At 36.4% G+C, this 11,154-nt stretch overlaps 1 protein-coding gene across 1 annotated transcript; it reads left to right on the forward strand.

The window, feature by feature from the left end:
* The first annotated feature begins 8,956 nt into the window (after nt 1-8,956).
* On the forward strand, nt 8,957-9,895 carry LOC125395920 (olfactory receptor 52E8-like). The gene has a single exon (XM_048427676.3). The coding sequence runs from the start codon at nt 8,957-8,959 to the stop codon at nt 9,893-9,895; it is 939 nt and encodes a 312-aa protein (XP_048283633.3).
* Nucleotides 9,896-11,154: the final 1,259 nt, after the last annotated feature.

Raw genomic sequence — 11,154 nt, forward strand, 5'->3', positions numbered from 1 at the left:
CCAATTGTAGTTTGAAGAGTTTGTTCCAGAATTTGTCTCATGTTGTTAAAAATAGATTCTAGTCCATAGAAAATTGGAAAAGGGATAGAAACACTGTGGGGAAAAATTTTATTTTAGTGTGACTCAAACATCTTATATTTCAAGATAGTACTGAAAATATTGGAATCCTCATGGAAAAATCTATTTTTGCAAACATTCCATTAATATTGTTAGATCTTGAACATGGTCCTATATTTAGGACTGTTCCCTCTTTTGCAGTAAAATTATTAATGTTTAGTAAAGCTAAGTGATATATTTGAATTTCATCCTTAGCAGGAAGGACTAATTTAGGCCAAATAAGATTCCTCCAATTATGACCACTTCCCTTTTCTAGAATTTTGCAGGATTTAATATAATGCAGAATATTTTTGTTTGCTTCAGAGCCATTATGGATAAATTAACAGACTTCCAGAATGATGGTATAATGGTAATAATGATGATAACAACTTACCCAAATATAACATGACATCAGCTTACTACAAATATACCATAGGCACAAAGGTATTGATAAGAACATTCATTCATTCATTGTATTTACTGGGATCCTACATAACTGTTAATGTAATTTTCTCATGCACATAGAGAAGCAAGCAGAGAAAAGAAGTTAGTGTAATGGAAAACGGTGAAAATGTAGGTTTGATATAGCATGAAATATACACTCATAAATAACTATTTAGTTTTAGTTTTATTTGTTGAATGAATAGTATTTACAATGCATTTGATACAAATTATATAATATATGACAATACAAATATAATGTGTGTAATATTTATATGTACAATATACTATGTGTACATATATATATTCAGTTTTCAAGTACCATATGTGTTTCTTTCTTGAGCAGTAGAATGATTGAAGAGAGTATGTTATGTAATCACTTTCATAGGAAAAGAAATGGTTAGTTTAAAAGTAGTATATAAAGGTTTACTTTTGGAAATTTAGAAGGTCTCAGAATGGATAGGGACATGAAATCCCAGCAGAAACTAGAACTACTGGTGAACGATGGCTTCTAAAAGAGGGAGAGGAACTTCTCTTCAGGAATGTGGGCCCTGAAATACTACTCATTTCCTGCAGATGGTCCTATACCCATGCATATGTAAATGGACTCAGTGTGCTGACAGTGAAAAGTGGTGGGCGGATACAGGAGGAATTGGATGGGATGGAATGCACCGTGGATTTGACCAAAACACATTATATGAATGTATGAAATTCTCAAACATAAAAATAAAGTTGCATGAAAACACTAGGAAGGAAAAATTTTAAAGCTACTTCTGTATTTATAGACTTCACATATATGCTAATATTTTGGAAAGTACAATTTAGAAATAAAAATAAGGATCTAAAATTATTTTGGAAAAAGATGGTTTTAGGACAAAGGCCTTAAAAATTACGCTCTGCGATAACCAAGGCAGAATTACTCAGCAGATGCACTCCTGTGCTCACAGCAGCTGGGTTTGTGTGCACAAGCTCCACACAAGACTGGGCCTGTCAGCATCCTGCCTTGGAGAAGAGGTAAGAGATCTTCCCTTTCTCTGAGAACTCTGACAATGGTAGCGTAGGAATTGGGTATGTAGAACTCATGAGACCTAACTCCTCCCTGAGTATCAAGAAGCAGTTAATGATCACTAGGGGAGGGGTCATGTAACCACCAGTAAGGAGTCCAGGCACTAGTGAGTTATCCCTCACCCTGGAGCCTGTAATAAATGTTAATAAAATGCTGTGGGTTACAAAAAAAATTGGAAGAAAAGGAAGAAAAATGTAAAAATACAAAGAGAAAAAACTGAGAAGAGAATCAGTGAGAGTGGAAAGGGATAAAACAGGGCAATAGGAGGCAAGTATGATACAAATTCATTATATACATAAATGAAAGTATCATGATGAAATCTATTATTATTTATAATTAATATATGCTGATAAAAGAAGATAACTGAAAAAGGCCAAAAATGGTGCCGCAGAGTTCACAGTGGCATGTCAAGGGAAGAATAAAGCACTACTAATGAATACTACATTAAACTTAGTTGTTATCATCCTATTTAATTTCTTTATTATTTTTATTTTAAAATGTTTAGTGCTTAAACAAGAATTACATACAGTAAAGGTATACAGAGTGATCATCTGGCATATGCATACATTATTGAGTTGATGTTCGTATCTTGCAAAATTTATACTGTTCATTGATTTCTAAAATATGTTTATCTCATAAATGAAGGTTTTGTCTTCTGATCAGTGTACTTACATTGGCTCTCTTCTTGGTTGTGGATAAACACTGCTCAACTCTTTGCTTAACAGGGTTAATGGTCTTACAGTCTACAGGCAAATGAGATTGTTCGTATAGTACAATTTACCACACTGAGGTCTATTTATCACTCAGCATAATATAGCCCAGTTCTGACTGATGCTATCTGTATCGACTGATATCATGTCCATAGACTCATAGCTTTCTGAATCCCCTCCTTTTGTTCTCTCTCTCTCTGTATGTATGTATATTTGTATCCATGTATGTGTATGCATGTATGTATATGTGTGCTATACATATTTAGTATCATCTGTAAAGAAAACACCATTTTGGGGCAGCATTATTGTTTTTGCCTCTGCTCAGAAGTGATATAGAGTCATCTACTGGTATGGGAGGTTCTTCTGTCTATGTGTTGATTTAATTGGTTAATCAATAAAGAAAACTGGCTTGGCCTATAGCATGGGAGGAAGGAGGCAGAGTTAGGAGAAGCCATGAATCTGCTGCCTGAGACAGATGCTGGGAACTTTAGCTGGTAAGCCATAGTCATGTGGCAATATACAGAATAATAGAGACAGGTTAGTTTAGGATATGAGTTTAGCCAGAAATACACTTAAGCTATTGGTCAAATAGTATTGCAAATGATATGGTTTTCTGAATGGTTATTTCATGGCTGGGCATCCGGGGCGAACAAGCGATCCTTCCTCCAACAACCTACTGTTTATATTTTGCTTCATCACTGTTGAGATGTCAGTGTAGGTTTTAAAGTCAACAGCCGTTAAAGTTGCTTTTTTGCTCATAAGTAAATCAATCCCACGGGCAAGGGAGATGGTTCAGTTTGTGGAGTACTTGCCTTGAAAGCTTGAAGACTTGAGTTAGAATATCAGAACCCATATGGGCAAACCATAGGAATGGTGGTACACGCTTGTACTCCCAGTGTTGTGGAGGCATCAACAGGCAGGTCCCTAGAAATCCTAGCATACTTGGTGAATGCTATCCCAGTGAGAAACTATTTCAAAAAAAATGTTTGCACACACTTTCACACATGTATAAATATACACTAGAGAAGAAAGCCAGACTTCACAACTCCATACATCTCCAGTCAAGCATAGTATATATTATTCCACTGATGGCTCAAATAGTGAATTTTTACCTGAATTTTTAGTTTTTATCGTGAATCTTCTAATTCCCTTCTAAAGGCAATTGAGATGGAATTCTTTAGAAATTTACTGGTTTTAACCAAAGGGTATCAACTTGAGAGTGGATGGGGCATGAGGGAGTTTGAGGGAGGGTAACTGGGAGTGACTGGGGGACAGAAAAGGAGGGGGAGTGATGTAATTCTGTTTCAATTAAAAACATTTTAAAAGAAAAAAAATTTACTGGCTTTCTGAATTTATGCAGAAATAATTATCTGAATACTATGCTTGGAAGCTAATTATTTGCATATTTATAAGTGACTAGTATAATCTGTATAAATAACAGTTTCTTGGGGGGATGAAATAAAGATATGAAATGCATCTGAGTACACAATCTGGATAAAACGGGATGACATTCCAGATCCCAGGAAATCCAAAGTCTCCAATGGTTGAATCCATCATGGAGCAAGAAAATGTTTTCTTGAAAACTGGCCCAGTCATGAGAGAATATATAACAGTCCTAGATAACAAGATAGGGAATTCACATTGGCTCAGATGTTCTTGTGCGATCAATAGCAACAGAATAATTAGAAATTAAGAAGTTAAAAATAATAGAATTGTGCAAGTTTAGGAGCTGAAGGTAGAAATTCTGAAATCCCAAGGGGTCTCTTGAAGGTGTGCTTTTTATGCCCCAATGCCCATACTGAGAATTACATATCGTCTATGTTGTCTGATCTCAACAAGCCCCAGGGGAACAACTGTTCTTATTCAAGGAGGAAGATTTTAATTCCAATATAAATTTGGATCTTAGTTTGACAATCTTGGAGTAGTTATTATGACTGAAGAGGTGTCTACAGCACTTCTGTCTGAAGTTGGTGTGGTGTGATTTTGATCATAAAATTGATAAGGATTGAAGTAAGATCTGTTGATTTAATCTCTTCATTACTTGTATATAATTCAAATATTAACTTTGAAGAGATATAATATTTTATATACTTATGTCTACCTGGTAGAATTTCAGTAGATAACGCTGTTAGGTGTTTTGCTTGCTTGAATTTCTTTTTACAATAAGCATAGCTACTTTGAATGATGACAGACTTTTTTAAAATTCCAGCTAAGTGTACTGTTGACTTTGCTGCAATGCTGTTCAATTTCTCTTTCTCCCTCTCTCTCCTGATTTCTTTTCACTTCACTCTCCTTCTCCCTTTGTCACTGCTTCTGCTTCCTAGCTCTCACTTTTAGACAAGTTCCACTGAAATTTACTATGTTACTGATGATTTGAAAATATTTTTGTTTAATGTTGAAGTGGTATTCTTATTCTTTCCAAATCACACATTTTCTCTTTAATTCTTTGTAAGTCATGTTGAAGAACAGAAGTGACTCAGTCCTACCCAACCCCAACTGTTTGTAGGTAATATCTGCAAAACATACACTGAATTTGCCACTCTGATGTGTATCTATGTGGTTTCACGTCTCTCTCTGTGTTGGCTCTTCTGTTGCATTCTTCCAAATTAAATTCTGCTATTCCAGCATTTAATTATAACAAGTAGACAAAAAACACAGCAATTAGAAATATGAATTTTTTAAAAAAATATCATAGCTCCTTTTCTTCCCATAATTTTAGCAACTAACATGATGCTAACTTCCTTTCCTGGTCTAGAGTCTACTCTCCCTTTCCTGGATAATGAAAAATGCCTTTTGTTATTGCTGTTGTTGCAGTGTTGGAGACTGAACTCAGGTCCTTGAACATGGATAAGAACTATACCATTGAGCCGCAGCCCCTATCTCTAATACTGGTAGTCTGAGGTGAGTGGCTGCTCCAGCTTAGGTTTACTCATTGATGGGTGGAGGAACAGCTCTGGTTTCATAGAAAACTTCCCCCACCCCCAATATCAGAGAATGCTTGAAAAGACACGTCTCCAAGCTTTTTGCTTTTGTGTTTGTTCTTTCAGTACTCATATTTTTGAAATCTAGTTTTTATCATTACTTTTAGAATTTTATATATGAGTAATATAGTTACATGATTTTCCTCCTCCCTCTAACCCCTTCAGAAACCCGCTTGTTCCCCCTCAATCTACAACACTTTCCTTTAATTATTATTGTTATATATAAAATATATTACATATACATATAAATATACAAATACAAGTTATTGAGTCCACTTAGTGTTGCCTTTATACACATGTTTCTACATAGTTCCCAAGTTTTTCCACTAATTCTAAGTCTGAATGAAGATCTCCTAGGAAAAGTTCTCAACAGGTGACATACAGAATGAAGTTGTTTGCAGCAATTCTATCTGACTCCTTTTCTGGGTCTATTTCTCTCCTATCCACATATCTCCTATATTTTCTAGCAACATATATTTTCTATGTTTTTCTGGTGGTAGATTTTGCAAGTCTCTGTCATTATCTCTTTTTTTCCTTTTACAATCCTACTGGTTTTGACACCGTAATGTGAAGCAAAGAGTCATGTATGCTAAAAGAAAGTCAACATTGTAAAGAATGAGCTGTCTCAGATTTCAGAAAATACACCACTAAGAAACCTTTTCACTGGTGTCACATCGATACAGCTTGCACAATATGCATGACTTTTTATGTGATAAGCTATATATAAATTAGTCCATCAATTATAGTTGACTTTCTATTTCAGGTACATTGCCATGGTCAGCTGCTTCCTATACTCAACCAAGTACACTTTCAATAATCTCTCTGTTATTTCAGGCTTACTGAGAAACCCATTGTCATGAAGGCTTTTGATGAGATGCATCTCTCCATATACACACAGAGTCCTCTTAGAAGAGTTCATTTACATGTTTCTCCATCCTCAGATACCAGATATATTATGCTATTCTGTTATTATTCTTTAACATATAGGACTTTTAACCAAGAATTAAAATAAAAAATTACTAAATATTCAATCTCTTATTAACAAATACATTTTGGGTAGCAGCTATGCTTCAGATGTAACAATGGACATAGCAATGAATAGAACCAATTTTTCCAATTCTGCATGTCATAATCAGTTAGGGATTATGGACTGATTAAATAGTTACAGAATATGTTCTGCAGCATTAGTTACAGAAAATGTTCTGGGAGAATCAGTAAAGGCCATCTGAGAATGAGTGCATCCTGAAGGACCGACAGGAGGGTCATGCTGGTTCCTCATTTCTGCTCCTCATACCTATGCTGGACCCTCCAACAGTCACATTTCCATGTTTAGGAATTTCATTTTCCCTTTCCTCTAACAAGGCCGTGCCTCTCTCATTCCTATCAATTTTGACTTTGATTTCCTATGCTCTCAAGTTTGTGTCATGATGCAGCATCCTTATTTCCTCGGCTCACAGAAATGTGTCCAGCCTCCTTTCCCTTCCCTCTGATTATCCTCCTTACCACTCTTCCACGCCAATTTCATGTGTTGTGTTTTTAAGCTCCCCTGGTGCTGGCTATATATGCATGGGTACAGGACAATCTACTGAAAAGTGGGTAGCTTTTCAGGGGCCACATCTTTGAGGAAAACTCTCCCCTCCCTAGCAGTCATCAGTTGCCAATAGCTCCTCATCTAGTGGTGGGACTTCACGTGCCTTCTCTGTCCACAATATGATTTTGATTGGCTTGATGTTATGCAGATCTTGTACAAGTAGTCACAGTCTCCGTGACTTCATGTGTATAATAATGTTGTCATGCCTGGCAAATACATTTTTCCTGCATATGTCTACCTCTTATGACTTTTGTAATCTCTCCGTCTCTTTCTCTGTAATGATCCCTGAGCTTAGGAGGGGGAAGGGATGTCCTATTTAGACTTGGGTACTTCATAGTCTCTTCTTCTCTGAACATTAACTATTTATGGGTTTATGAACTAACCATCTTCTACTTTTAAAAATCAAAAAAGAACTTAGGGGGCATATTATTTCTTTTTTCTTTTTTTCTTTTCTTTTCTCTTTTTTTTTGAGACAGGGTTTCTCTGTAGCTTTGGAGTCTGTCCTGGTACTAGCTCTTGTAGACCAGGCTGTCCTCAAACTCACAGAGATCTGCCCTCCTCTGCCTCCCGAGTGCTGGTATTAAAGGTGTGCACCACCACTGCCAGGCTGGGTATATTATTTCTATATTTATTTAGCGTTAGGTTCTTCTCTGGGGCTTATCACTTGGCCAGCCATGGGTTTTTGGACCATTTAGTAGCACCAGGCATAAGTTCCATCTTGTGAAGTGGTTATGATGATGATGATGATGAAGATTATGATGATGATGATGATGATATGTAATTTATGTGTTTGTGTTTGTGTGTGTGTGTGTGGATGTGAATGGAGATGCCTATGGAGGCCAGGGATTTTGGAACCCCCTGAACCTGATGTTATAGGTGGTTATGAACTGCCTTATGTGGGTGGTGGGAAACTGACTTTGATCTTCTGGAAGACAAATATGCACTCTTTATCACTGAACCATCTCTCCAGGTTCTGGAACAGGCTTTATATCCAAAGAAAGAATGATTGGTTACTTCTATAACATCCATGCTGCTATTGCTGCAGTGGGCATTTCTTGTCAGAACAATCATTATTGTAGCTCAAGGATTGTTGATTATTTCTCTTCTTTCACAATTTACATAGCACCTCTCAGTATTATGAAAACTACCCAGGAGGGAATGAAGTCTCCAGATCAGTACCAGCTTAATTCTTCATGCCATATGACTTAAATGTGCAATGTCTTCAGCACCAGGATCTTATCATCATGTTCTGGAGGATAAAGAAAATCAATGGATATAACCAGTAAATAATAACTCAAGAAGAGGTAACCCATACATGGCACTGAACTTTTTATTTCATAGCCTATGTTGTTTGGGTTAGCTTTGTCCCCAGACTATAGTTATTTTTTTAGTGATTTTTATTGAGCTCTACATTTTTCTCTGCTCCCCTCCCTGCCTCTCCCCTTCCCCTTCATCCCTCCCCCAAGATCCCCATGCTCCCAATTGACTCAGGAGATCTTGTCTTTTTCTACTTCCCATGTAGATTAGATCTATGTAAGTCTCTCACTCATTTACAGGCAAGTTGAGGAGTAGGATCCATTTATCACAAGTGGAAGAGGCCATGCCATAATTCTGCCCATGTTTCTAGTTAAGTAAATGACGTATGAAAGATATTTTGAAAGCTTCGTATTATCTGTGTTCTGAACTTGTAGTAATTTATCAGTCAGATACACTTATCTACAATTAATATATTTCAAATTGCTGTAGCTTTTGATCTGGCTACATGTGATCTGGCTAGGTTAATCTTCCCATTAGACTTAGTTTGTATAAAAACAAAACTTAATATAAGTTATCTACAGCAGAGTATAAATATTCATTCATTTAATTAAGAAATATTCACCTTTCCTTGCCAGTTGTTATTAATGAAAAGAAAGAGAGAGGAAATATGAAGGAAGACATTTCTGCATTCCATGAGAAGTTACACTAATTACATAATTTTGTTTTTATTCATTATTAGTAATGCTGATGAAGTCCTGTCAAATCATATCTAGAGTCCTTCAAATGAGTCTTTTTCTTAGAGACTCCTGAGAGCATGTCACTAGGCAACAGCTCAGGGATTCACCCTTCATCCTTCCTGCTCTTGGGAATCCCAGGACTGGAACAGTTGCATTTCTGGCTAGGTTTCCCCTTTGGTACAGTCTATCTTCTTGCTGTCCTAGGGAATGTCATCATTCTCTTTGTGATCCAGCTTGAACACAGCCTTCACCAGCCTATGTTCTACCTATTGGCCATGCTGGCTCTGACTGACTTGGGCCTGTCTACAGCAACTGTTCCCAAAGCACTCAGCATATTCTGGTTTGGTTTCCATAAGATTGCCTTTAGGGATTGTTTAGCTCAAATGTTCTTCATACACCTGTTTACAGGTATAGAAACCTTCATGCTTGTAGCCATGGCTTTTGACCGCTATGTTGCCATTTGTAACCCTCTCAGATACAACACAATCCTCACCAACAGAACCATCTGTATTATTGCTGGAGTTGGGCTCTTCAAAAATTTCATTTTGGTTTTTCCACTTGTATTTCTCATTCTAAGGCTTTCATTCTGTGGACACAATATAATTCCCCACACATACTGTGAGCACATGGGCATTGCTCGGCTGGCATGTGTTAACATAAAAGTCAATATATTATTTGGGTTAATACTCATATCTATGATACTTCTGGATGTTATTTTGATTGCTATTTCCTATGTGAAAATTCTTCATGCTGTATTCAAACTTCCATCCTGGGAAGCCAGGCTCAAAGCTCTTAATACCTGTGGTTCCCATGTGTGTGTGATCTTGGCTTTCTTCACTCCAGCCTTTTTCTCGTTTTTGACTCACCGGTTTGGACACAGTATTCCACGGTATATCCACATCCTCCTTGCTAATTTATATGTCATCATCCCCCCTGCTCTTAACCCTCTCATTTATGGGGTGAGAACCAAGCAGATTCGAGATCGTGTGCTGATATTTCTTCGTAAGGAAATTTGACTGTGAGTCACTTATTTGTAGCCTTCCAATCTCTGTCCTTCACATTCTTAAAAGAGGAGAACTTATGTGTAAGTGAGATTAGACAGAATAACTGCTTTACAGAATATTATGGTAAATGCACAATGTTTTTATACTGATAGGCAGCAAACAAGATATTTTATAGTAAATATTTGTTCCAAGTCTGAATAAGATAATTGTTTCACAAATGGACTTTATTTCTACAATGGACATTAGAGCCATGTTTCAAGGATCAAGTAGCTCACAGTACTTTTATGCAGAATCCATTGATTCCAGAGGTTTGAAGATACCATTGTTTATCATGGATGCACTATGGCTGACAACACACTGATTAAGAAGTGAGTGTCAGGAGTCCTGATCAAAGAAATAGATCACAACTCCAATTCCAATTATCTTCATGGTAATATTGTATCCTGTCATTGTGTAACAATTATTTTTTAAAAAGAAACAAAATAAGACGTATCTCTTTGTGATCTATTCTCACAACTTTTGCGGGGGGGGGGGACACACAATTGCAAGGTCAAACATGCAGAAGTCTTCATTTTAAGTCCAAGCATAGAGGAATTCTCCCAGATGACAAAAAAAAAAAAAGAATACAATGGAGAAGTAAGGACACAACACTAAAGTAAAGTGAAATAAAAAAAAATAAGAAAAGAAAACCCCTCTAGGCGTAACCCTCAGAAAACCTGTCAGGCACAGAGTGAACTTCATCTTTGCCTCAGCTAAGCCAGGTCAAATGCTTACCAAAATCTTTTAATTATTTTGCTGCAAAACAAACACTGCATCTTTTGAAGACCCTTTAGAGAGACAAGAGTTTAAAACCCCTTCCAAACATGAAGAAATTCATCCAGAAGCTGTGGATGTCTCTAGAACGCTCAATAATTAGAAGATGGGTCAAGGATTCACTAAGCATTGATGAGAGACAACTGAGAAAACTCTTTATCCGTCCTCTTTCCTTCATAATCCTGACTCTGATATTGACTAATTAAAATATTTAAATTTTTATTACGGTATGACACTAAGAAAATGAAAACAATAACCCAGCACTGGAATAAGAGACTTTGAACTCTTATCAGACAATATATTTGAAACTCAATTGTGCAAAACCTTTTTATAAGTGACCAATAAGAAACAAACATCCCAAATTTGAAAATTTGACAAATTTCAAATAGATGCTTAATAAAGAGATGAGTGACAAATAAACACATAAAAACTCACCAGGATAATACAATTGAAATTAT

The sequence above is a fragment of the Myodes glareolus genome, chromosome 7, assembly GCF_982192425.1.
Source record: "Myodes glareolus chromosome 7, mMyoGla1.1, whole genome shotgun sequence".
Lineage (NCBI taxonomy): Eukaryota > Metazoa > Chordata > Mammalia > Rodentia > Cricetidae > Myodes > Myodes glareolus.

Excerpts from the sequence above, each read along its gene's own strand:
- LOC125395920 (XM_048427676.3), top strand. The coding sequence starts at position 8,957 with ATGTCACTAGGCAACAGCTCAGGGATTCACCCTTCATCCTTCCTGCTC.